The sequence below is a fragment of the Carassius gibelio genome, chromosome A24 (assembly GCF_023724105.1).
Source record: "Carassius gibelio isolate Cgi1373 ecotype wild population from Czech Republic chromosome A24, carGib1.2-hapl.c, whole genome shotgun sequence".
Taxonomy (NCBI): domain Eukaryota; kingdom Metazoa; phylum Chordata; class Actinopteri; order Cypriniformes; family Cyprinidae; genus Carassius; species Carassius gibelio.
In genome coordinates this window covers 5,811,558-5,836,775 of record NC_068394.1, presented here as the reverse complement: position 1 = coordinate 5,836,775, position 25,218 = coordinate 5,811,558, and the positions used below count along the sequence as shown (strand labels likewise).

The following is a 25,218-nucleotide window of genomic DNA, read 5'->3' as shown; positions in this document are numbered from 1 at the left end:
TACTGGTACTCATTAATTAATAATGCTTACTATTCTTATCATCATCAATGCTTCAAACAGCTTTTGCTGCTTAATATTTCTGTAGAAATTGTGGTTACTTTTTTGGGGATTCTTTGATCAATAGAAAGTTCAATAAAACAGCATTTCTTTTGTATCATTATAAATGTATTTATAACATCTGCCACTTTTGATCAATCCATCTTTTTTAAATTAAAGTATTAAAATGTTATACTATAATAAGTATTGCTATAGTATTACAGCCATGGTGCAAAGTTGATATATAATGAAAAATAACTTCATGACACCAGCCAAGCAAGTGAAAATGAAATTAAATGCAATAAATTATATTCCTTTTTTTTTCATGGTCTTTTTTTTCAGTAGTAGCAAAAAACAAAAAGAAGAAAGAAATTAAAATTGAAAGAGCAAAAGAGAAAGGGAAGGAGGGATGTGAGGCCTTTGCCCCTGGGATAGAGCTCCGGTGTGGACATGCTTGCCCTGGGCAATGGGCCATGGCTGTGGTCCCATCAGATCAGCTTTAGAGGGCTTCAGTTTCTCTGTTTATGCAGCAGGGCTCTCAGTGGGACTGTGTAAACTGCTCCTGGTGGGAATTCTGTCATTCTCTGGTCAAACTCAATGCGTTTGCCACCACCTGAGCATTGTCCTCCCTTTATTGTTACTGTGCCATTGAATGCTGAACAAACAGATTTGTTTCATTTGTTCTGGCCTGCTTTTATTTGAATGCATCTAGACTTTGTACGTTTGTGTGTTTGTGTGTGTTTATTCAGGCAAACACCACCTTTGAGGAGTTAGAAAGACTGAGGAACATGGGTCGGGCCTGGGAGGAGGTGGGCCCACAGGTGTGGAGCTTCTTTCAGGATGGTGTACAGATGAACATGCTTCGGGTAAACACTGCGTCTTAAACTTTCTTTGAAAAGATGGCACCGAAACATGAGATTGTTTCTCTTGTAGCTGAATATTTCATGCAAGGTTTCTGTTCCTGTACATTTTTGTATTATATCTCAGGACTCCATCAGAAATCCCACAGTGATGGATTATATCAACAAAGGCCTCAAAGACACTCCATTCACTGGCCAACACATCCTTAACTTCCTGCACAACGGCCCTGATGAGGATCGAGCCCAGGACATGCCTAACTTTGACTGGCGGAACATCTTTAACATGACTGACAAAGTTATTCGCCTTATAAACCGATACGGAGAGGTATCACTCATGCATAAAAATAAAAAAAAAACATACATCTGCTTGAAATCTTGCTAACTATTTTGCAAAAATATTTTATATATAAATAATAATCATATAAACATAATAAATATATAAATGACATAGAAGATTGTTGAATATTATTTTATCATTCAAAAGTTTAGAGTACGTTTTTTTATGCTTATTATGCTCACTAGGGCTGGTTTTATTTGATTCAAAATACAGTAAAAACACTAATATTATGTGAAGTATTATTACAATTTAAAATATTTTTTTAATATATCTAAAAATTTAATTTAGTCCTGTGAGCAAAGCTGAATTTTCAGCAGTCATTACTCCAGTCTTCGGTGCCACATGATCTTCTAGATATCATTCTAATATGCTGATTCTTTTTTTTTTATTGTTTTAATATTCTTATGCTTTTCTTAATATTTTTGTGGAAGCCATGGACATTTTCAGAACTCTTTGATGGATAGAAAATTTAAAAGAGCAGCATTTATTTCTAACATTGTAAATGTTTTTTTTCTTTCTTTTGATCAATTGAATGCATCCCTGCTGAATAAAAAAAAAAAGTGACCCGAAACACACACACATAATTAGTTTGCAGTATACAGTATATGCGGCCCAGTCTGCAGTCAGCAGTATGCTTGAATTTTTTTTTTTTAGAACAATTATCAAGTTCAGAAGCCATAGGGTGAAAAGCAGCCGGTCCCTCTCAACCGGCTCTACCTGATGTCAAGTAGAACAAAGAAAAGTTTTAATTTCTCACTGAGAGTTTGCCAGTGTGGGTGAGCTATTTAATGGTGGTTCAATGCGGAATGCCTTCAATACAAATGAGGGTGAGCTTAAGGCAGCCTGTGCCAGTGAGAGCAGGAACTCTGCTATCTAAACCGTTTAGTCCTTGTCTCAGCTAACAGGACTTGAGAAGTGACAGAGAAACCCAACGAATGAGTCCAATTCGATACAGCTGTCAGTCTACTCTGCCCACACAAAGAGGAAGCACAGGCTGTTTTATGGCAGTGCATACCAGCCACATGGAGAACAATGTCTCCAAGAATATCAAATAGACTCCCACCATCTTAACAGCAAACAATTCAATTAAGTCTTTTCAGATAGTAGTTTTGTGCTGAATTCTGATGCAGATCTAAACTAGTGGAACGGCTTGATCTGACTGAGTTTGACAGCCTGGAACTGAACTGTAAACGAGATCTTGTTAGTAATTTTCCATCAGGTTGTTTCAGGAATATTTAATTCACGGAATTAATAGGTTGATTTTGTTTTTAACCAGTTATAAATACAATCATTCATATGTCCCGTGTATTTGCAGTGTCTGGTTCTGGACAAGTTCTCCCCTATTTCTGATGAGGACCAGTTGACCCATCGAGCGCTGGACCTTCTTGGGGAGAGCAAGTTTTGGGCAGGGCTGGTATTTGTTGACATGTACTCCTGGACCACCAAGGTGCCCCCTCATGTTAAATTCAAGATCCGCATGGACATTGATCTCGTGGAGCGAACTAACAAGATCAAAGACAGGTCTGTCTGTAACTAGTGCTGAGCCATTCCACAGATCTTGATTTTCTTTGTATTTGTTTTATACTGTATATCCTCTCCTATGATCAGATACTGGGATCCAGGGCCTAGAGCTGATCCCATGGATGATCTGCGGTATATATGGGGAGGATTTGCCTACCTGCAGGACATGATAGAACATGGAATAATAAAGACCCACACAGGGAAGGAATGTCCGTTAGGAGTCTACCTCCAGCAGATGCCTTATCCCTGTTATGTGGATGATCTGTGAGTTTCACACTCAGTATTTTTTACATTTGTAGATAGGGATGCATACTGATATATGAAAGAATCTGAATATTGTTGCATCCATGTTTTAGACACATAAATTAGTTTTCTCTAATTAGTCTTCTCTAATCAATGATCTACCTTCTTCTCCTCATTGACAACACATGCCACAGTTTCATGCTAACTCTGAACCGCTGCTTTCCGATCTTCATGGTGTTGGCCTGGGTCTATTCTGTCTCTATGACAGTGAAGAGTATTGTGCTGGAGAAGGAGATGAGGTTGAAAGAGACTCTGAAGGCCATGGGCGTCACTAACCGTGTGCTCTGGTGCACATGGTTCATCGACACGTTCTTCATGATGGCCTCCAGCACTGCCCTGATTACTCTAATTATCATGGTAAGAGATAGAATGCAAAACACCTTAAAACCAGCAAGCAAGATCACATAAGATCAGTAAACGAGTGTGTTGTGTGTGTTTCTTTCAGTAGAATTGTGGTTGGTTCCAGTTCTATGAACTCTCACCACTATAATGGGTGCTCTCCCTGTAAAGTATTATTAGCAAAATTTACAAGTTAGATTTTCTATTTTTAGATCACTATACTATACACCTCTTGTGGCAACCATCATAAATTATATTTGATTATCTAACAGTTTAACCATAGCCTCCCCTTCAAAAGCTTTCTTTTCACATAACTGGTGTTCTTTCTTTCCATTAATCAAAGAAAAAAAAAAAAAGTATCGCCGTTTCCACAAAAATATTAGCCAGTCCAACTGTTTTCAACACTAATAATAACAAGAAATGTTTATTGAGGAGCAAATCAGAAATATATATGAAGGAAGATTTGATGCTGAAGATTCAGATTTGCTATCACAAGAATAAACTAGGACAAACTTTGAAGCTAGCTTGACATTTTCTTTCTCTTAAAGTTTAAAGTTTGATGATTATATAGCAGGAGTAAGAAAAAACAGCTAGCAATAACTTGATTTTACGTTTCCAGAATTGTTTTAATATGTGGCTAACATGCTTTAGCATGTTGCTAACCTGTTTTAAACCTGTTTTGAGATGATGTTCGCTTATATTTGCATGTTTCAGCTCATTAATAACAACTTTGAGCACATTACTAGCTTGTCTTAACACAATGCTAACATGTTTTAGCCCATGTTTTAATTGGCTAGCATTAAAACTAGCATGTTTTTTAGCACGTTATGCAGAAGAGTAATCTAAAATAGAAGATCAGTATGCGGCTTTGTCAATAAGCCAACACTGTTACTTGTACTTGAATATTAAAGAACATCTTTGTTTTCTCACAGGGAGGAAAAGTGCTGAACTACAGCAATCCTATCATCCTCTTCCTATTCCTGCTTACTTTTAACACAGCAACCATCATGCAGTGCTTCCTCATGAGCGTTTTTTTCAATAAGGCTAACCTGGCGGCAGCCTGCAGTGGAATCGTTTTCTTCACTCTGTACCTGCCGCATATCGTCTGCTTCACCTGGCAGGACCGCATCACCAAAGATATGAAAATCATGGCGGTATGTCACATGATAACACTCCCCTATAGAATCTGAACAAATAATATACAATATACATTATAAATTTGATAATGCTCTCTTTCACTGAGAAAACTCTGTGATAATGTTTGATATTGTGCATTTAAGATTGTTTATTGTGATTCAGAGTCTGATGTCCCAGGTGGCTTTTGGCTTTGGGACGGAGTACCTATCCCGTTACGAGGAGCAAGGTCTCGGTCTACAGTGGGATAACATCCAGACCAGCCTTTTCGAGGGGGACGAGTTCTCCTTCTTCATCTCAATTATCATGATGGCAGTGGATACAGTACTTTATGGTGTTCTTGCATGGTACCTCGATAATGTCTTCCCAGGTAAACTACTGTATATTCAGGTTTATTTGATAATAAAATTTAATTGGATCGTAAGTGACATAACTTGTGTTTATCATCAGGGCAGTATGGTATTGGTCGGCCTTTTTACTTTCCCATCCAGCCTTCTTATTGGTTGAACCGACCTGAGCCTCTAAAACAGGGTGAGTGACTTTTTGTCTTATTATAAGTGACGGCATGAGCTTTTTTGATCAACAAATCTTTCTTTACACAGATCCTGGAAAGCCAGCAGTGGAGAAACCTGCCTTTGATAATCTGGTGAATCATTCTGATGACCAAGCCAACCACATAGCACCCGAAAAACCTCCAGAGCCACAAGGGTCCTGCAAACATAAAGACATACGTGAGAAACTAGAGGAAGAGAAAAAACAAGAGAGGCTTGATGAAGAGGAGAAGACCAACAAAAGCACAAGCACAGACTCATCAGGTGGGTTGTAAATGCTATTGAAAAGAAACAGGAAAACAACAGAATCAGAGATGCAAACTTCATCGCCTCATGAGGCAAATCCAAATTCTGTTCAGTTCATGCAAGTAAAATGTTAAATTAACTATTGATGTTGCAAAATTAATCAATTATGAAACTAATTTGATTCAGATATTAAGCAGCTCTACATAAGACAATACCGTCATTATTCAGCTCAATCTGATATTGCCAGTGCCGTCAAATCAATAACCTTAAGTAATCCAGAGGAGACTGGCAAGGAACCAAAAGTCCATCAAGTGACAGAAATGGAGGAAAAACAGTCAGACTCATTTACTTTACTTGTAAATTCATATATATATTGTGGGTGAAGTAGGAGAATATTTCTTTTGAAATGGCAGTGATCCAGTGGACTTTAATTTCAGGGGAAACCTCTAATTCAACAGTATTTTGTCAAGGAACCTATTACAACAAACAGGAAGGTGGTGTTTCTCTTCTTGCTCCTGGAAAAGATCCCATCAGATGTATTCGGAGAGCTAACCAGGCTTATCTGCTTGACTAGAGCGCAGGCATCCAGGTTTCTTTGGCTTTGAACTGATGGAGCCCCATGGGAATAATTACTGCAGTCTTAGTTTCACTGGCGTTATCCATCAGCACTTGCCAGCGCTCTGTCTTAAGTTCAAGCACACTGTATAAGGTGGCGCCAGGTATGTGTGCACGAGCACACGTGTACATTAGTATAATCACACATGATGAACAAATACACTTTTGTCTGTGCCCTTTGTGGTAAGCTGGCGGCCTTGTGTGTGTTTGCTTGGCTGACAGGTTGGAATGCTGGTTTCTGTTTGTCTTATTGTTGGTTAATGGATATAAGAGACATTAGAGATGTTTAGTCCATTACTGTGACAATGAAATTCCTTTCGACTCACGAATCAGTGTGTTGACACACTGTTTCCTAACAAAAATTGACCATGGTTTTAATCAAGAAAAACAGTTATTTAAGGGTTTCTTTGTTTTGTGTTGTTTTATATTCATATTTATTTAATTTATATTATTTTTATTTTACATATTTAATGTTTGTGTATGTATATATATATATATATATATATATATATATATATATATGTTAGTTTTAATTTATGCACTTAATCTCTCTCTATCTATGTCATGTTTTAAGTAGATTTAGTAAAAGTTTAATGACTTTTTAACAGTTGCTTAAAATATCTACACACATTTACTATACATCTGTAATCCACGTGACGTTATTTGATTTCCTAAGGATCTCAGATGTCTTTTGTATAACATTCTGTATAACATGTAATATCTTAATATCTTTTAAATCTCTGATTCTTGTCTCCAGGGAGGCTCTTTTTCGAGTCTGAGCCATCAGGTTTGGTGGTTGGAGTTTGTGTGGAGAACCTGTATAAGATGTTCAGTGGCAGTTGTAGACCTGCTGTGGATGGTCTGAGTATCACCTTCTACGAGGGTCAGATCACTGCTTTCCTTGGCCACAACGGTGCAGGAAAAACCACTACTATGTATGTATCCAAATGGATCTTTATTTGTTTATGGGAATATTATATATGGAAGTTTACTCCTCTCTCCCACAGGTCTGTTCTCACCGGCATGTTCCCTCCCACCGCTGGCACAGCGTATGTTTATGGGAAAGACATCCGAACCGACATGGATGCCATTCGTAAATCTCTGGGAATGTGTCCCCAACATAACATCATCTTTCCCCAGTTCGTGTGATTTCACTTTGAAGGATGTTGATACACCTGCTAAAGTAAAATCTGTCAGAATGCTGATTTGTTTTGATCTCTCTTTCTACTGCAGTATGACGGTAGCAGAGCACATCTTGTTTTACTCTCTGCTGAAGGGTCGGCCATTACCTGAGGCCCAGCTGGAGGTGGAAAATATGCTGGAAGATCTTGGTCTCCCTCACAAGAGGAACGAGGAGGCTCAAAACCTGTCAGGTTAGATCATAAATATCTTTTTAACAATTCCTTCTTGTGCAGACCAGTCTCAGTGTAGTTTATTCTGCTAAACTTGACAGTAAGCGGACTGAACTAGTTGAGATTTGTAAGAAATGTCATGAGGATATTGTCTTCTTGTGTAGGTGGTATGCAGAGGAAGCTTTCTGTTGCCATGGCTTTTGTTGGTGGGGCTAAAGTGGTGTTTCTGGATGAACCCACATCAGGAGTGGATCCATATTCCAGACGCTCCATCTGGGACCTTCTGCTGAAATACCGTGCTGGTATGCACTCCTAGGAAATGTGGATAAATCATATTTCTCCATGACCATCCATCAATTTCTTTGTTTTAGTATATTTTATAAAAGTATGATACCTTTTTGTGTGTGTATATATATATTATTATATTATATATAATACACAGTTTTTATTTTTTATATATATTTTATATATTTAGTTTATTCTATTTATTTGTTTGTCTTTAGTTTTTTTGGTAACACTTTATAATAACTGTATGTTATTAATCATTAGTTAAGCATTAGGAAACAGTTAATTCATCATTTATAAAGCATTAATAGACATTTATAAGCAGTTTATAAACACAGATATAAATGCTTTATACCTGATTTAAAAGCATATCTATAATGTATTTAATAATTGTTTTTTTCATACTTTATTAATGATCAATTTATCATTTCTAAATTAAGTATAGCATTATTTACAAACCAGTTATTAAGGAGTTTAGAAATTGTAAGTAAATGATTAATAAACTATTTAAATGTGCATTCATACATATTTTTATTCAGACATATAGTAATAGTTACTTATAGTGTTAATCAATGGTTTATTAACATGTATTTCTACTATAATTCAGGGTTAATTCAGGTAGTTATAAAACATATGTAGTTGTTAGTTAACTATTTTTGTGAGCTCATCTAAAGTGAGGACTATTTATGTCTTGTACAGCTTTTACAAATGAGATTAAAGGCTGTTAATATTTCTATGTTCTGTATCACTGTGTTGTGTTTGTTTCTGTTTTTGATAACTGAGCCTTTAAATATCCTTTATAAATGCTTTACAAGGCATAACTAGTCCTCACTTTAGATGAGCTCTCATAAATAATTAACTGACCACTACTAAATGCTTTATAACTACCTGAATTTACTACATTTCTTGTGATCTTATGAATCACTGGCAACTCCTAAATAACTGGTTTGTAAATAATGCTATACTTCATTGAGAAATGATAAATTGATCATGAATAAAGTATGAAATTACACATTATAGATATGCTTTTAAATCAAGAATAAAGCATTTATATCTGTATTTATAAATTGATTATTACTGTCTATTAATGCTTTATAAATTATGAATTATCTGTTTACTAATGCTTAGTTAATGATTAATAGTGTGCAGTTATTATAAAGTGTTACCAGTTTTTTTTTCATATATTATATATCCATCCATATATGTCTTAATAATTTGATATATATATATTTACAATTGACATTTATATTACTTATTACATATATATTACTTAAAAAAATTGATATTTTAGATCATCCATATATGCAATTGCTGTTATTTTGTTTTTTTATATTTAGTATGTTCTGTTGATTTGTCTTCATTTTATGTATTTATTATTTTAATTTATTAGAGATTAAATATTTTGTATATATTTATTATTTTCTTATATTTTTATTAACCAATCAATCCATCCGTCCATCCATCAATGAAATTAGATTAATCTAATTCTTCCAAGACTAAATCATCATCCATAAGCAGCGCAAGGTTGTGGGTTCATTTCCCAGGGAACATGTTAGGTAAAAACTGTTAGCCTGAACGCACTGTAAGTTGCTTTGGATAAAAGCGTCTGCTAAATGCATACATTTATTTACATTTAATTTAAATGTATCTTTGTTCCTTTACATTTCTACTCTTAAGTGAAGGTCTAAAAGTCTGTGTATCTGGTGTGTGTCATTTAGGTCGTACGGTGATCTTGTCCACACATCACATGGATGAAGCTGACCTGCTCAGTGACCGTGTGGCCATCATCTCTCAGGGTCGTCTGTACTGCTGCGGCTCTCCTCTCTTCCTGAAGAACTGCCTGGGTGCTGGTTTCTACCTCACTCTGGTGCGGCGCATTAAAGATCAGCCGTCCACAAAGGAGGTGAGACTTTAACCGTCTATTACAAAGAGTATATAAGGCAGCTAGATTCACAAGGTTGCTCTGATTCTTACAGGCTCAGTGTGACTGTACAGAAGACTGCTCCTGTAAGTGCTCACTCTGTACCAAATTTAAAGAGAGCGCTACAGAGCAGCCCAGAGTCACAGAAAGAAAGATGGAAGGTAAAACACTGATATAGTTTGTTTATATTAGATCAGTGTAATCTAACTGCAGTGATCATCATTTAGGTAATCTCACTCTCTCAGGGGACATTAAAAGCATCACGGCCCTTGTCCATCATCACATCCCAGAGGCCAGGCTTATAGAGGTCATAGGGCAGGAGCTCACATTTCTATTGCCCAGCCAGGGCTTCAAACATCGTTCTTACGCCAGCCTGTTCAGAGAGCTAGAGGAGACGCTGACAGACATGGGGCTGAGCAGCTTTGGAGTGTCAGACACTTCACTGGAGGAGGTATTTTATTTTATTGCATTTCATTGCATTGCATTGCATTGCATTTCATTTCATTTCATTTCATTTCATTTCATTTCATTTCATTTCATTTCATTGCATTGCATTGCATTGCATTGCATTGCATTGCATTGCATTGCACAAAGCACCATAATCTTACTTTGTACAACACGTTAAAATCAAATTTTGTCTCTTTTGTGTCCTGAAGATATTTCTGAAAGTCACAGCTGATGGAGAGGCTGCTCACATCAACGCTACGTCTAGTAAGATTTCATTCTAATAGCTGTCATTCAATCTCAGACATGCAGATATTGTGTATATGTGTCTGTTTATAGATCTTGTGAGTGTTGTATGTTGTGATTTATGATGTCTGTTTTTGTGGTTGAACCCCTTAGACATCAGAGTTCTGCAACAGAAATCTCTTGCGAGTCTCTATAGAGAGAACACAGTGAAAGTGAAAATAGAAGAAGGTGATGACTAATATTAGACTGTCAGGCTTATAATGCTTCATCCTAGCTAAGGCTGCCTGCTAAAACACAACACAGAGTTAAAAGACAAAGTAGAGAGATGTCCTCAAACATACCGCTATACTCTATGCTAAATAGTGCATATAGTGCCAGTTAACCCTTTGTCACATGAAGTGCTATTTGCTTTTTTTTATATATATACAAAATATATGTATTTCACAAAATAAATTCAAGATGTATGTCAAAATCATTCATTGGACAGATTTGTAAAGATTGAGAATTACAAATTTGTCCAATTGATGAATTTGTTCCTATACATTTTATTAAGTAAAAGTGTAAATAAATGTTTTTTTTTTCTTTGCCGTTTTGTCTATATGCTTTTATTTAACTTGTACTAGCATTATACTACAAAAGCCTCCTGGTCTCATTGGAAATTTCTTATTAGTTGACCAAAACATTATAGAAATAATTCAACAAATAATTTGGATCTAGATTTTGACTGCATTGATCATGTATGCAGATACAGACCGGGCGGTGTATGCTAATGGCCATTCTAACTCTGGAAATTCACCCAGCAGAAACGGCAGAGGATCCTATCAGGTGAAGGGAATCTTTCTTGTCTTGAAACAGTTTTTTGCTCTTCTCATTAAGAGGTTCCATCACACCACACGATCCGGCAAAGACTTCCTCGCCCAGGTCAGAATAACAGTATTGCTGTGTAGCGTCAGTAATGAAGTCTATTTACTTAATACTAAGCAGTTAAAACAGTCTTTTTTCTTACTATTTCTTGCAGCAATGAACAGATTCAAAGCTCAGATATGAGGTATTTTGGTGAGGTTCTTCTAAACAGACCTGGATTTGGGACTCGCTGTATGGTGGATGAACCTCTAGAGTACGTGCACATGCGTTCTTATGATATACATGAATCTCCAGAGGTGTTTGTCCTGCTTACCATGTCCATTCTTGCTTTCCACAGAAACTATCCATGCAATAACATAACTACAGAGTGGGAGATGCCCCTGGTTAACCCAGCTTTCACTGAGATGTTGGGTAACCCAGAATGGACGGACATTAGTCCGCCTCCCAGCTGCCAGTGCAGGACACCCAACAAACTCACAATGTTACCTGTGTGTCCAGAAGGCGCTGGAGGTCTTCCTCCTCCCCAGGTTTGTCTCTCAGTTATGGATACAACAATATAAAGTCTTTAATATTATGTATAGTGATATAGTGTTTCCTGCATTTCAGAGGATTCAATCCACTGGTGACGTGTTGATGGATTTGACTTGCAGGAACATCTCTAATTATTTGGTGAAGACCTACCCTAACTTAATACGGACAAGGTATTATGGCGCATTTGTGACTATTCATCCATTAACTTGCTCTTATGTTTCCAGGAATTCATCTTATTTGTGTTTTTGTTGTACAGCTTGAAGAGCAAGTACTGGGTGAATGAACAAAGGTATGGGTGACAAAAAAATACAATGACTCCCTCTAGTGGACACTAAGAGAACAAATCTGTGCTTTCTGTGGTCTAAACATGTTGAAGAATGACAGTATGTGTTTTTTTTTTCAGGTATGGTGGCATTTCTGTTGGAGGGCGACTTCCTGTTCTCGATGTGGATCCTAAAACCGTCCAGGATGCAGCTGCTCAGTTAGGACGTCTGCTTAATGTTACAGGGGTACATTTTCTGATTGCTTTCATTGTGAATTGATGTAATCGAAGCAAAGTATTGAATGGAAAGTGCTTTTAGTTTTTCTAATAGAATTAAAAGACTTACTGTTGTGATCATTTGCAGGGAAGATACTCGAAGCTTACTCTGCAGGAGTTTGGGACTTTCTTGAGATATATGGAAACTGAAAACAATGTCAAGGTGTGATTCCTTTCAGCTTCACTTTCGGTCGCAGTGTACTGAGCTCGGCTCGTCCCAATTTAAGATAAATAACCCATTTGTTATCTCCTCTAGGTGTGGTTCAATAACAAAGGCTGGCACGCTATGGTGGCCTTCATGAACGTGGCAAATAACGCCATCCTTCGAGCCAACCTGCCTCCTGGAGCCGATTTAAATGAGTATGGCATCACAGCCATCAATCATCCACTAAACCTGACCAAGGAACAGCTGTCGGAGGTCACAGTGTGAGTGGACTCCTGACAGTACTTCACACAGTTGTTTTACTTCAGTCTACTCTTTATGCATGTAAAATATCTTTATTGTTCACCCATTCTTTCTCTCAGACTGACCACCTCAGTGGATGCAGTGGTCGCTATCTGTGTGATTTTCGCAATGTCCTTCGTACCTGCCAGTTTTGTGCTGTATCTGATCCAGGAGAGAGTGACGCAGGCCAAACACTTGCAGTTTGTGAGTGGGGTCAGTCCTCTGGTGTACTGGATCGCTAATTTCTTTTGGGACATGGTCAGTATAAAGGCGTCCTACAATTACATTTTTAGTAAATTTTGTTATCAGTATATATAGTATAAATATTTATCTTTTAATTTTTATTAAGTGTTATGTTATGTTATGTACCATTTCATTTGTTCTTTAATTTTAATTATGACAAAAATGTGATAAATTATTATTTTTTATTTTTTTCATTATATTTTTCTGAAAATATGCAACAAACTGTAAATTATACATCTAGAAATGTCATGTCATACATATATGAACACACTATAAAATAATACATACGATACAAAATATTAACAATTGGTTTAGTTTTTTTTATTTAGTTTTTTAGACTATCACAAATCATTTTTGCACTTTCAACAAAACCTATGTTACCCAGCTAGAAAATATAATCTCTTTAAGTAATAATAATAACTAATAATCCAGAAGCATGTTATTTTGACCAGTAAGTGCCTTTATAGTGAATAATAAGTGTGTTTATTCTATAGCATTGTTTTATGTTCTCTGGAATGGTCTGTTAATTCAGTTTTGCTAATGTCCTGTCATTTCAGATAAACTATGCTGTCAGTGCAGCGATGGTTGTGGGGATTTTTATTGCATTTGACAAAAAATGCTACACCTCGCCTGGCAACTTGCAAGCCCTGATAGCTCTGCTGATGCTTTATGGGTAATGGAAAAATGTCATCTTTCATTGATCCTTTTACATTTCTTCTGGCAGAATGCCATTTCAAGATGTATTTAGAAGTCTGTCTTATTAGATATGTGGGTCAAAAATCTAAAAGTGTCAGTAGCTGTAGCAGTAAATACCTGCATGAGAGATGAAGGGTCATAAGTACTGTAGTAGACCCCACTGAAAGGTTTGAATATTTTATCATATTCTAATCAGTCTTTTTTATTATGAAATAGTTGGTCGGTGACTCCCATGATGTATCCGATGTCTTGTGTATTTGACGTGCCAAGCACAGCGTACGTCTCTCTGTCCTGCATCAACCTCTTCATTGGCATCAACAGCAGTGCAATCACGTTCATATTAGACCTGTTTGACAGTACAGAGGTAAAACATTCCAGCCTTCATTTTATTGTACAGTAGTGTACATTTTTCTACTTATCCCAATTCCACTAATATCATAATTAGAATTTTAGAAGGCCAAAAGTTGAAGTGTAAAGCTGACATTTCATCCTCCATCTGTCTCTGCTTTCGCAGGCTCTGTATAAGTGTAACCAGGTGCTGAAGAAAGCTCTACTTGTCTTTCCTCACTTCTGTTTGGGCCGCGGGCTCATTGACATGGCAATGAACCAGGCCGTGATGGACGTGTATGCACGCTTTGGTGAGTCCTGCTCCTGTTCCCACCTCGCACTTCAGTCGGTTGTATTGTAGGCTGTTGCGACCAACCCTAACCTGGCCCCTGGCAAGGTCTGGACCCAGTGATCTGGCCTCCATAAAAGTCACTGAGCTTTAATCTATATGTCAGCATGATGGGAATATAACATCTGTTGGCAGTTCAAAGCAACAATTATTTTTGATAACCAAATGGATCAGCATAGCTATATAGTTTATATAATTCTAATAATTTAAATGTTGGGGAAACTTCTTATGTATGTCTCAGGTGAGGACTTCATTTCAGATCCCTTCAGTTGGGACTTTGTGGGAAAGAATCTGACATTCATGGCAATAGAAGGGTTTGTCTATTTCATCCTGAACGTGTTGATACAGTACCGATTCTTCCTGGACCACTGGTGAGAAGAAATACATTCAAAAGAGTCACTCCAGTAGAAATGTTGCGTCCCCACATACAGACACAGTATGCTGTCTCTTTCAACAGGATGGCAGATTTAAAGAAGCCGCCAGAAACTGATGAAGATGTGGATGTGGCCAAAGAGAGAGAGAGGGTTTACAAAGGAAAAAGCTCTAGCGACATCCTTCAGATAAAAGACCTATCAAAGGCAAGTCTGTACACTTTATACTGGTGCACGATGTGTAATGTTTCCCACAGTAGAGATCGTGAGTGTGTTTTTTTCTCTTTATAGACATATACTGGAACGATCAGGCCGGCGGTTGACAGGATATGTGTCGGAGTGACACCAGGACAGGTAATCACTGGAGACATTTGAGACATTTGGTCTTTGTGTTAAGAGCACCTTGAGCTTTGACTTTAGCACCATTCTGATTTCTGAGCTTTGTGTGAACTCTTTTCCCGTTCCACAGTGCTTTGGACTTTTGGGTGTTAATGGTGCTGGGAAAACTACCACATTCAAAATGCTGACAGGAGACATTGATGTGACTTCAGGGGAAGCTGTTGTGTCTGGTTACAGGTTTGTTTTGCTAACACAGCACTGTTAAGATCTCACTGTTACGACAGATCTTTAGTGAACATTCTCTACTCAGCAAGTGTTTTGGTAGTTTGCACAGACAGCAGTGCTAGCTACTCAGATAGCTATCTGGCTAACAAACATTTTATCTAATTAGGTAGAACTGAAGAATTTGTACCGAGGCACATTTTGGTTCAACGAGTAGAGTGCAACAGTTCCCGTCTACTTTTCCAGTGGTCTTGGTTCTGGAAGTATTTTTTGATTTATTTTTTTCTATCATGGGGATTTTGAAAAGTTATAAGACGTGAACCAAACTAACCAATGTTGAATCCCAACATTAACAACTTTGATTTGCACCAAAAATTACTGAGAATTCAAACAAAGTATTTTGAAAGCATAAGGGAACTGACTCTGTGTTCATTCTATCCATCCTAAATAGTATGTGAGACTATTTAATGCTGAAAAGTGTATGCCAGAAATCCCCAGATGGTCTACTATTTCAGGTAGATTTTTGAAGTGTGGATCTTTGACGAATTATTCGGTTCAGGTCTACCAACACGAATAAAAACGAATATCCCATCAGTTATGTAGCAACATAGTCTTAACAAATCAATTTCACTAAGTAGAAAATAAATGTTTTTTTTTCCCCCTAAACACAACTGTTATACTGAGAACTTTATAGTTTGAGTTTGGGGTGAGACTACCTGTTTGATTGGACTTTGTCCAAAGTGTATGGGGTTAAAGGGCAGGAAAACAGTTTGAAACAATTGTTATTTTTCCTCTAACAATCGCTTAGAAGAGCCTAGCAAGTGCATAGCGCAACACACTAACCACTCATTACTCCCTAACAACTGCACAGAAACACCCAGTAGGAATTTAGAAAACCATTGCTGATTTTACTGTTTTGTTTGGTATTGCTACTGATGTAGCAAATTTCACACTTTCCACTTATTTTGATTTCAACACATTTTGATTTTTGTCATTAACTTGGTTGATTTCTTGTGATGCTCCAGCATTCTTACCAACATTTTGGATGTGCACCAGAACATGGGCTACTGCCCTCAGTTTGATGCCATAGATGATCTTCTAACAGGAAGAGAACATCTGCACTTGTACGCTCGGCTCAGAGGAGTCCCGGAATCTGAGATCAGCAGAGTAAGACCATATTCCACTTTCTAATCTCTTCTTATTTCTTTCTCTCTGAGGATTTCTGACAGAAACCACTATCTCTCTTTGATGCAGGTGGCTGAATGGGGAATTCAGAAACTGGGTTTATTTGAGTATGCAGGCTGCACTGCCGGCACATACAGTGGTGGGAACAAGCGTAAACTCGCGACAGCTATTGCAATGATTGGCTGTCCAGCTCTTCTGCTGCTAGTAAGGGCCTTTCTGTGCGATTTATCTCAGAATAAGATAATGATTGTTACTAGTATGCTTTTTTTTCATGTGCCAGGATGAGCCAACTACAGGGATGGATCCTCACTCTCGGAGGTTCCTCTGGAACTCCATCATGAGTGTGATTCAGGGTGGAAGGGCAGTGGTCCTTTCATCACACAGGCAAGAACACGTCAAAACACGTGAATTTTATATACCGCTAATCATAAATACTGTATCCTAACCAATGGAAGTATGTTTCAGCCACATAATAAAACAATAAGGTAATCTTACATTTTTATCTTACATTTCCCACAGACGTCTGAGAAAAAAAAAAGTTAGAATTGGAAGATATAATCCCAGAATTCTAACTTCTCAATTCTGACTTTTTCATCTGAATTCTGAGTTTACATCTGGCAGTTTTTTTTTTGTTTGTTTCCACCACAAAATAAAAAGATAATTGTGACTTTTTATCACACAATTGTGACTTTTTTCTCACAATTGCGAGAATAAAGTGAGGAATTATGAGTTATATTGCCAGAATTGAGAGATAAATTAACAATTACCTTTTAAATTAGTTTTTCCTGTGGCAGAAACTCGTTTTCGTACTAACATACACCTTAACATTAGGTGAAAAGCTTTTTATTTTATTTTCACTTTTAGAAAAAGTGTTTTTGTCAGCTCGTTTCTATAGGGATAAATTTGGCTGTATTTACTTATATATATTTGGTGATATTGTGCACAATTTAGAGTGTCATTTCAATTTTTTTTAAATAAATCTTTTGTTGGTGAAAAATAAGAGCCGATTATATAATAGCCTATTTTTACCATCCTATCAAATCAAGCTACATTCCCTCTATACATAATTTCAAGTTCAGTATATTTTCAGTCGAAAACATGACACATTACAAAAACTAAATGAATGCTGATTTAAATAAAGTTAAGTTAGTAGTGTTTTTTTAAAGTAGTTTTTTTATGTTTTTTTCCTTTTTTCTTTTCTTTTTATGAACAGCATGGAGGAATGTGAAGCTCTCTGCACACGACTGGCCATCATGGTGAATGGAACATTCAAGTGTCTTGGCACAATCCAGCACCTCAAATACAAGTACAATCACAAATTTCCACTTATATTCATATAAAAAATGTCCAGTTGCACAGATTTTCCGCAGTGCCAATTATTTTGTATTTGCATCTCTATTCTCTGAACATCTCTCATAATGGTTTCCCTGCAGGTTTGGTGATGGATATGTGGTCACCATGAAAATCAGAGCAGCCAAAGCGGGCACTGTGCCAGATCTGAATCGGGCCGAAGCGTTTATGGAGAGCACGTTTCCAGGCTGCATTCAGAGGGAGAAACACTATAATACTCTACAGTATGAGATCGCTTCTTCCTCCCTGGCCAAAATCTTCCAGCTAGTCTTGGCCAACAAAGAAATGCTGAATATCGAAGATTACTCGGTGTCCCAGACAACACTGGACCAGGTATTTCATATGACCCTGCTGGCCTACAGTAGATCAACCTGTACCATTTAGATTTTCAAATATTTGTCAGCATCTCCTTATGCAATACATTGAAGCTTGGAAAATGTATGACTCCCTTTATGTAGTCCAAAACAGGGAGAACTATTATAAGGTATAGCAGTATTTTTTATGGTACTGTCTTCCTTCTGGGACCCGATATCCCAAACTAGACAAGCACAGAATACAACAGTCAAGTTCAGGGTCAGATTGCCACAAGCATTCATCCATCTTGTGACCGCCACCATTTGTTTCCAAGCCTACATGTGACAAATGCACTGGGACGAGGGCAGTTTGGCTCTTTATGTAGTCTGCTCTCTTTGTTTCACTCCCTGTAGGTGTTTGTGAATTTTGCAAACCAGCAATCCGGAGAAGATGATGCCATTGTGTTGCACCCAAGGGCAGCCGGTGCCCGGCGGGACATGAGAGTCTTTCCAGCGAAAATGAAAGCCTAAAATCTTCATTGAGCAGGTCAATTGAAGTCATCTGGCAGGCCACACAAAAGAGTCATGAAATGAGGGGGAGATGATTTTCTTTCTTCTTTACCAAACACTCAATTTGAAACTTCTGAGTGTTTACGCAGTAACGGCTTTACACACCTTCTTTGCTTGGCTTTTTTTTTTAAATATAGAAATGCAACCAAAACACAACAAAATACAAATAGAACTGGACTGAGTTATGAATACTGTAGCACTTTATTATGTCAATGTCACTTTTTTACCAATAATTTTGTTTTCATATTGCATTGTGATGCATTGCAAGTCAATGTTTTAATAACTCTTGCCAAGTTAGAAAAGTGTAGCATACAAACAACACTTTAAGTTGTAATTAAAAGTTGATTTTGCTTTAGTTTTTTCTTTATTTCTTGCTTGCCTGTAAAGATACTCCAAAAAAATACTATTAAAAATGTTCTTGCTCACTGTCACTTTGTCAAGAGGGAATGCAATAACCTCGCCATAAATAAAATCTGGAGATATTTATTAAATAGTATCACTTTTTTTATTATTTGAACCTGTTAATGAGATTTTAGTTAAAACAAATTATTTAAATTTGACACCAAAAGTTCAGTATTTTCATATAAATATATATATTTTTTTATAAATGTTGTAGCCAATTAATGTAACTCAGTGTTTTCCTGTTTAAGAAAAAACTTTTCTTTCATGCTGAAGTAGTTGGTTTACAGAGGTAGAGTACTGTATATTGCACATGGATAGTTATGGAAATTATTAAAAAAATATTTTGTCAACACAAATTCTTACAAATCTGCTTATTTAAAATCTCAAGTGGCATACCATTGTAAATACAACAATGTTCGAACATCATCTTACATGATAACCGTCAGATATTGTTGAAAAGTGGATTTAACTTCCTAATGGTTCCCAGATGGGGCCATAAATCGGCTATATTTACATGCAGCTGTTCAGATGTTTCCTAGTTCTCTCAGCTGAAATCATAATATCTCTGGATTTTGACCTGAAGTTGGTTTATGTGAATGTCAGAGGATGAAAGGGAGGATTGGCATGCGGAGGTTTGGGTAGTCCTTAAACTCCCGGGTGTAAGTTTTGTGTTTTCCTTTGGCCCAGATGGTCATTTGAATGAAACCTACAAATGTGAAGAGAGCCACTGCAAAAAAAAAAAAAAAGAAAAAAAAGAAAAAGAAATGTAAAATAATTCACATATAGCACATTTGACATTTTTCTATAAGAATAATATATATATAAATTTTTAATGACCATTTATTTGAAGCTCATTTTATATATTAAAATCACAAAGTTTGATTGCATTTACCTGGCACACACTGGGTCATGATGGACAGGCCCACCCAAGCACCCACCTGATGACAAATTTAAGCAAAGAGTTGATGGACCGGTTGGAGGTGGCAGATTTAGTGTCATATATTAGATTATAACAATGGTGCTGTTACCTCATATGTGTAGTTGGGACATGAAACAAAGAAGAAAAGCCACGTAAAAGGGTTTTTAGATGGATTTGGGTACCTACGACATTTTGCACCTTTAAACAACAAAAAATTGGGTCATACGCAAGTATCCTGATCTACAGTAATGCCATAGAAATTTGATATTGTATACCCACCTTCACATTTAAAACTGTTCAGTGACCAGTGGATTGAAAAATTACCTGCCTCACAAAACTGGGATACAAACAATCATGCCTGTTAATTTATCTTTAACACAGAATGCGGTCCAAAAATAATAGGTTATATTAGATTTTTAGTGGTTCCAGATTTTTTGATGCTGTAACATATTTACTGTAGTATGTTTATTAAACCAAAAACATCACATACCACAAAGATAATTAGTGCATATTTGACTTGTGTCTTTCCATATGCTGCAAAACAAAAAAATAAGTTTAATTAATAATCAAACTGATTATTAAAAAGATTTATCTCCGCTGGTACTCACATGGTGGTGTGTAGAGAGGATGGTTGATGTAGTATGCTAACCATGCTGCAAAACCCCAATAATATGCACAATTCTGTGAATTCGGAGAATAAGCTTCAGCTTTGAGGATTCGACACTTGCAATTTTCCCAATCATAATAGTATTGTTCAGCTTGTCTGATTTCTCAGAAAATAACTGTACTGTATTAAATTATTGTTTTGCTGTTTTTCTGAAGTAGACAAATTACTTTTCAGTAATTGACACCGTAGAAAACCAATCCACTAAACACTCACCCTTACAATGGCTCTCAGAGGCATCGTGCCATTAGAAAACCGATGCACAAAGATTGTTTCAAATAGCCTCTTGATATAGTGGAAAGAGTGACAAGCACAAGCCAGACTGAAGAGAAAACAAAAAAAAATATTATTTAAAAAAATCTTCCATGGAACAAAAAAGTTATTTTTTTTTGTGAGAATGTACTTGACCACATGATGAGAGCTGGAGGTGAGGGTGTATTTGTGGTTATAGACGTATGGGACGCGGAAATAGAAGAGGAGATATATCAGAAGAGGACCTATGTACTCCGCCAGAAAAACCTGCAGATCATTGACGTTTTTAAAGATTGTATGTTTGATGCTGTCAGAATAACATTTTGAAAATCCCTTACCATCGTCCATCCCAGTTGTGGGCCAAGGTCTCTGAAATACAAGATCGCTGAGGTCCCGACCGGCAGATTCTGTAGCAGGTCATCATTTCTCAATGCCTTTCCTTCTAAAAACCACAAACACAGAACTAGATTTGTTATTGTTAGAGTTAAAGTTTTAGATAAGTGCTTGGGTCCCGCTGCATTAAAGCAGCTCTCGGCTGATACTGTAGCACTTATCTTGCTTTATGAAACCTGAAAAATGCTGCCTTCAAAAGAGGTAGCAAGACATCAAGGCACATCTGAGAACATCCACAATGTTTGTGTAACATCCTCTCTACAAAGTTCGTTTTCAAAAGTAGCACAGATGAATAATATCCCTCAACTCAGATTCCATTTCTACCCAAGGTATAAACAAGTCCTCAGATATTTTGTTGGTTATCTTAAAAGACACTTTTCCTGAAAAAAGCAAGGATTTACATTTAAGCTGTAACACTGAAACTGTCACAAAGAAATGTGACAACTGTAACAAATTACAAAAATGAAAAAAGGACGGGGTTCTATGCACTGGCTGCTGGATTTTAAGATGTGTGTGTTGCACTCAAAAGTACTGGCAGATAAAAAAAAAAAAACGAAGGGCCAGGGTTCAAGTGGACTGAGTCCTGCATACGTCTCCAGAGAGAAGTCAAATGTTTTCAAGGTCTAGTTAGGACATTTTGATTGAACACAAATGTATTATGAGGTCCTCATACTCACTGGGGTCCAGCCTCAGGGCTTGTCTAGCTGGGTACCATTTGGGATCTGACAGTGAGAAAGAAAAATCATACAAATATTACTATGTATCAGATATTAAGATCTACAACCCACTGTAATACAAGTAAACTGAGGATAAATGAATGCTAAATTCAAGAATAATATAGACACAAACATAATACTAAACTAGTAACATTTGATAAGCGTTACGTTTATTAATACCTGTTCTACAAAATCATTTAGAACTAAGTAAGTATTGTTCGTTATTAGCTACATGAGCTCTGGAATACTTGATTATGATTGGTCAATCGCAAGATTCAGTAGTCAGAGATTTCCTCATATTAACCGTCACTCCACAGCAATCTCGTCCACAGCTCATCTAATCAGGTACCGAACAGAGTACCCTTTTAAAGTCCTTTCAGCCAATAGAATCGCTATAAGACCAGTCTGTTCATGACACCGGCGCTACTTTCAGGTTTTTCATCTGACCCTGAAAAAAACATTTAAAGCAATTGGCACCATTTTGTGTCTAAGGTATCAGTTTTACAGAAAATTGCTTCAGCATTAATAGTACTATAGTATTGTTACAGTATTCATCTTGTTGCTATAGGTTCTGAATGTTCTGAACACTGTTACTTGACTATTTTAGCGGAAGCTTTACTATCCACCTTGTTCTTCCTGTAAATTTAATGTGTCTGGCTTCCGGAGTCACTTCCAGGTATTTTTAGCTGTACAAAACACTTTTTTTTTTTTTTGCTGCTTGATATTACAAACTAGTGTGCCTTACAATATTAATGTACAATTTAATGTACAATTAATATTGTACAATTTAATGTACAATTTTAATTATGAACACACTGGTATGTTCTGTAGTGCAAAATTTTACTGTTTACTGCACGTTGTTATTCTTTCTCATTATTTCCCTACAGTGGCTAATAACCCAGAAGTCTTGCACAAAAAAAAACAAAAAAAAAAAAACGGCATAATTTTAAGTTGAAAAATAAGATGTATATACGAGTAAAATTACACAACAATTTAAACTCAATTCAGTTGGCCTGTTTAATATCCATGCACTCGTTTATGAGTCATTCGTTCATTATTTCAATATTACGCTTGACAGGCTGACCAGGAAAAATGTGACCAATATTTCATATTTGACTAGGTAAAATTACAGTACAAAGCCATTGTGGGGTAAAACTTACATGACTTATGAAACAAACTCTTAATGTCACCTACGCTTGAATGGGGTTCAACCTGCATTAAAAATGAAAATGCAACAATTGACCATTAAGTTTTGGCCGTGTGCAGCAGTCACTGTCATTGATTGTAAGATGTAAAATCTGCTTACCTTGTCAATAAAACAGAGCTGTTCTTTAGTTTTTGAGTCCAGTATTTCGACCTAGAAAATTAGAGTCATAAATTCAGCTGGGTCAATAGCCGCACGGCACAGACACTACAAAGCATATACTTTTTAATTCAGTCAACATAAATCAAGCTAATTTACTGAAGATCTGGCCTCAGGATGAAGCTTTCCCTTCACTTCTCTCAGAATTTTCTGCTTCAGAGATGCAACACAAAACTGACAACTGAGAAAGGGAATACAATCCTTTGCTGTCAACATAGTTTTCACATTAATAGGAAATAAGCGGAGTTTAGGAAAAATTCGCAACATGCTTGAGTGATCGCAAAAAAAACATGCTATTACATTCTGACAGGTTTCCAAGTGTATCCGAGAGGCCCATGAGCACCTAATGAGGACGGCACAGTCGAGTCTGTTTTTATTGATCACAGCTTCTGTTTTGACAGCTCTGTCCCCATTTAGCCCATTGTATTCACTTCAACAACAAACATTGAATCTCTACCATTGCCTGTTCCTGACCAGTCTGAGCTCTGAAAGCCAAAGCACTGGGATCTTTTTAATCTTAATTAAAAGGCGTCAGCGTTGATCTACAGAGTACATGCTGTGAGTTGGCTCTGCTGCAATTTGCCTTGAAAGCACTATATACTGTGGAGTTCAGCAGAGCTGTCAACCTGAAACTGCTCTTATGCTGGCTAGTGTAATAATCGTCTAATGGACACACAGGCTTAGCCTAATGCTCAGCTTAAAGAACGAATCCCAGTGGAGTGGTTGAGGTTATTCTGCAGATGGGGATGTCTCAGGTCCTACTTGCACACGTTGCATCTGATGCTGATCCACTTGTCTAAATTCAACAGGGAGTTTTCTAAACTTACACTTTTTATGCCAGGTATTTATTGAAAAGGCATTTATCTATTGCATGTAAATTTTACATTTCTTATAAAGTGATATATGTGACTTACCATTATATACATGTATAAACACCATGCAGTAAACCTGCCCTGCTTCCAATCAGACAGAGTAATCAATAAAAGCACTCTCTGAATTTCTGAGTGCTATTGACAGGACGTCCTGCCTCTGCTAGACCCATCCCCCCAGTACTGTAAATACAGCAGTAATGATGAGGACTGTACCAGACTCAAAACATTTTGTATCTACACTGAAAGATTTTGTTTTATTTGAGATTTTTCAGTTCTTTCATTCTTTGTTTACTTATTGATTACAGAAAACAGTTTTGAATGGACATTTGAATGTTTGATGTTTGAACATTTTACTTTGAAGTTGTTAGATTATATAGTGTGTGTGTGTTAATCAATATCACAGCAGTCTCTGGTGGTGTTACAGTGGAAATGCCTGAGAGAGTCATCAATCCTCCACAGATGACAGGCCTGTCGGTTATGTGCTGAATTATATTTACTTGTTTATGTTCAGCAAGCGCAAAATTAAAGCAAACCTGCGTACAGCAAATTTGCTCTTACAGTATGAAACCCAATTTGAGGAACTAATGATTTGATATGACAAATTTTTAGCAAACTTAAAATGTGCTATGATTGTTTTTATTTAGCTTAACATATAGTAAGCACTTCTACTGTCACTCATCTTCATGATTAAATCATGAATTTGTTCAATTTATAATCTTGATTAAACCTAATGAGAATGCCTAACAACGGTCTGACGACATGTTTTGAAATACAGTGTGGATATAAAATAATAATAAAAAAAGGATTAAACCACACGTTTGTGGCAGATTTAGCCATGTTCTGGGAACAAAAAAAAGTTTGTCTCCAAAGTATAGCTCAATAAACCCACACAAAACAAAGGATCTCCTCTTTGCCTTTCGACTATGAGAATGAGGCTTTTTAGTCAATTTAACACAATTCATTGCCCTCCACACCCACAGTTAAAAGTTTGTATGAAAACATGTAATCTTGTAAATTAATGCCTTGATGCCTTACCTCAAAAAATATTGTTCTGCTCATTCCGGGGGCCCTCGTCTGACGTAATGTAAAGTCCCCCAGAGTTGGTCAGGCTGCTCCGTCCTGTC

General features: G+C 36.8%; 2 protein-coding genes across 2 annotated transcripts in view; one reads left to right on the top strand and one right to left on the bottom strand.

The window, feature by feature from the left end:
• The window catches only part of LOC127946093 (retinal-specific phospholipid-transporting ATPase ABCA4-like), a 27,665-nt gene extending 8,661 nt beyond the window's left edge, over positions 1–19,004 (top strand). The window contains exons 8-47 of the mRNA XM_052542406.1: positions 786–902; positions 1,024–1,221; positions 2,549–2,754; positions 2,842–3,018; positions 3,192–3,414; positions 4,329–4,550; positions 4,696–4,900; positions 4,981–5,061; positions 5,133–5,345; positions 6,700–6,877; positions 6,950–7,081; positions 7,176–7,315; positions 7,459–7,596; positions 9,298–9,482; positions 9,556–9,661; positions 9,746–9,951; positions 10,157–10,211; positions 10,344–10,418; positions 10,936–11,142; positions 11,184–11,307; positions 11,392–11,581; positions 11,661–11,755; positions 11,842–11,874; positions 11,989–12,094; positions 12,212–12,286; positions 12,380–12,549; positions 12,649–12,826; positions 13,369–13,484; positions 13,724–13,871; positions 14,022–14,145; positions 14,425–14,554; positions 14,641–14,761; positions 14,846–14,908; positions 15,024–15,130; positions 16,141–16,282; positions 16,370–16,504; positions 16,581–16,684; positions 17,514–17,606; positions 17,734–17,983; positions 18,358–19,004. Of these exons, the coding sequence (XP_052398366.1) occupies positions 786–902; positions 1,024–1,221; positions 2,549–2,754; positions 2,842–3,018; positions 3,192–3,414; positions 4,329–4,550; positions 4,696–4,900; positions 4,981–5,061; positions 5,133–5,345; positions 6,700–6,877; positions 6,950–7,081; positions 7,176–7,315; positions 7,459–7,596; positions 9,298–9,482; positions 9,556–9,661; positions 9,746–9,951; positions 10,157–10,211; positions 10,344–10,418; positions 10,936–11,142; positions 11,184–11,307; positions 11,392–11,581; positions 11,661–11,755; positions 11,842–11,874; positions 11,989–12,094; positions 12,212–12,286; positions 12,380–12,549; positions 12,649–12,826; positions 13,369–13,484; positions 13,724–13,871; positions 14,022–14,145; positions 14,425–14,554; positions 14,641–14,761; positions 14,846–14,908; positions 15,024–15,130; positions 16,141–16,282; positions 16,370–16,504; positions 16,581–16,684; positions 17,514–17,606; positions 17,734–17,983; positions 18,358–18,474 (5,685 nt within the window). The 3' untranslated portion in view covers positions 18,475–19,004. The remainder of the gene's footprint in view (positions 1–785; positions 903–1,023; positions 1,222–2,548; positions 2,755–2,841; positions 3,019–3,191; positions 3,415–4,328; positions 4,551–4,695; positions 4,901–4,980; positions 5,062–5,132; positions 5,346–6,699; positions 6,878–6,949; positions 7,082–7,175; positions 7,316–7,458; positions 7,597–9,297; positions 9,483–9,555; positions 9,662–9,745; positions 9,952–10,156; positions 10,212–10,343; positions 10,419–10,935; positions 11,143–11,183; positions 11,308–11,391; positions 11,582–11,660; positions 11,756–11,841; positions 11,875–11,988; positions 12,095–12,211; positions 12,287–12,379; positions 12,550–12,648; positions 12,827–13,368; positions 13,485–13,723; positions 13,872–14,021; positions 14,146–14,424; positions 14,555–14,640; positions 14,762–14,845; positions 14,909–15,023; positions 15,131–16,140; positions 16,283–16,369; positions 16,505–16,580; positions 16,685–17,513; positions 17,607–17,733; positions 17,984–18,357) is intronic.
• On the bottom strand, positions 18,692–25,218 carry tecrl2a (trans-2,3-enoyl-CoA reductase-like 2a). Its single transcript, XM_052541878.1, has 13 exons — positions 25,130–25,218; positions 23,166–23,216; positions 23,020–23,071; positions 21,821–21,865; positions 21,089–21,192; positions 20,902–21,017; positions 20,715–20,820; positions 20,443–20,515; positions 20,325–20,368; positions 20,114–20,171; positions 19,944–20,032; positions 19,808–19,853; positions 18,692–19,642 (listed from the first exon to the last, which is right to left on the bottom strand). The coding sequence occupies exons 1-13, from the start codon at positions 25,151–25,153 to the stop codon at positions 19,515–19,517; spliced, it is 936 nt and encodes a 311-aa protein (XP_052397838.1). The 5' UTR covers positions 25,154–25,218; the 3' UTR covers positions 18,692–19,514.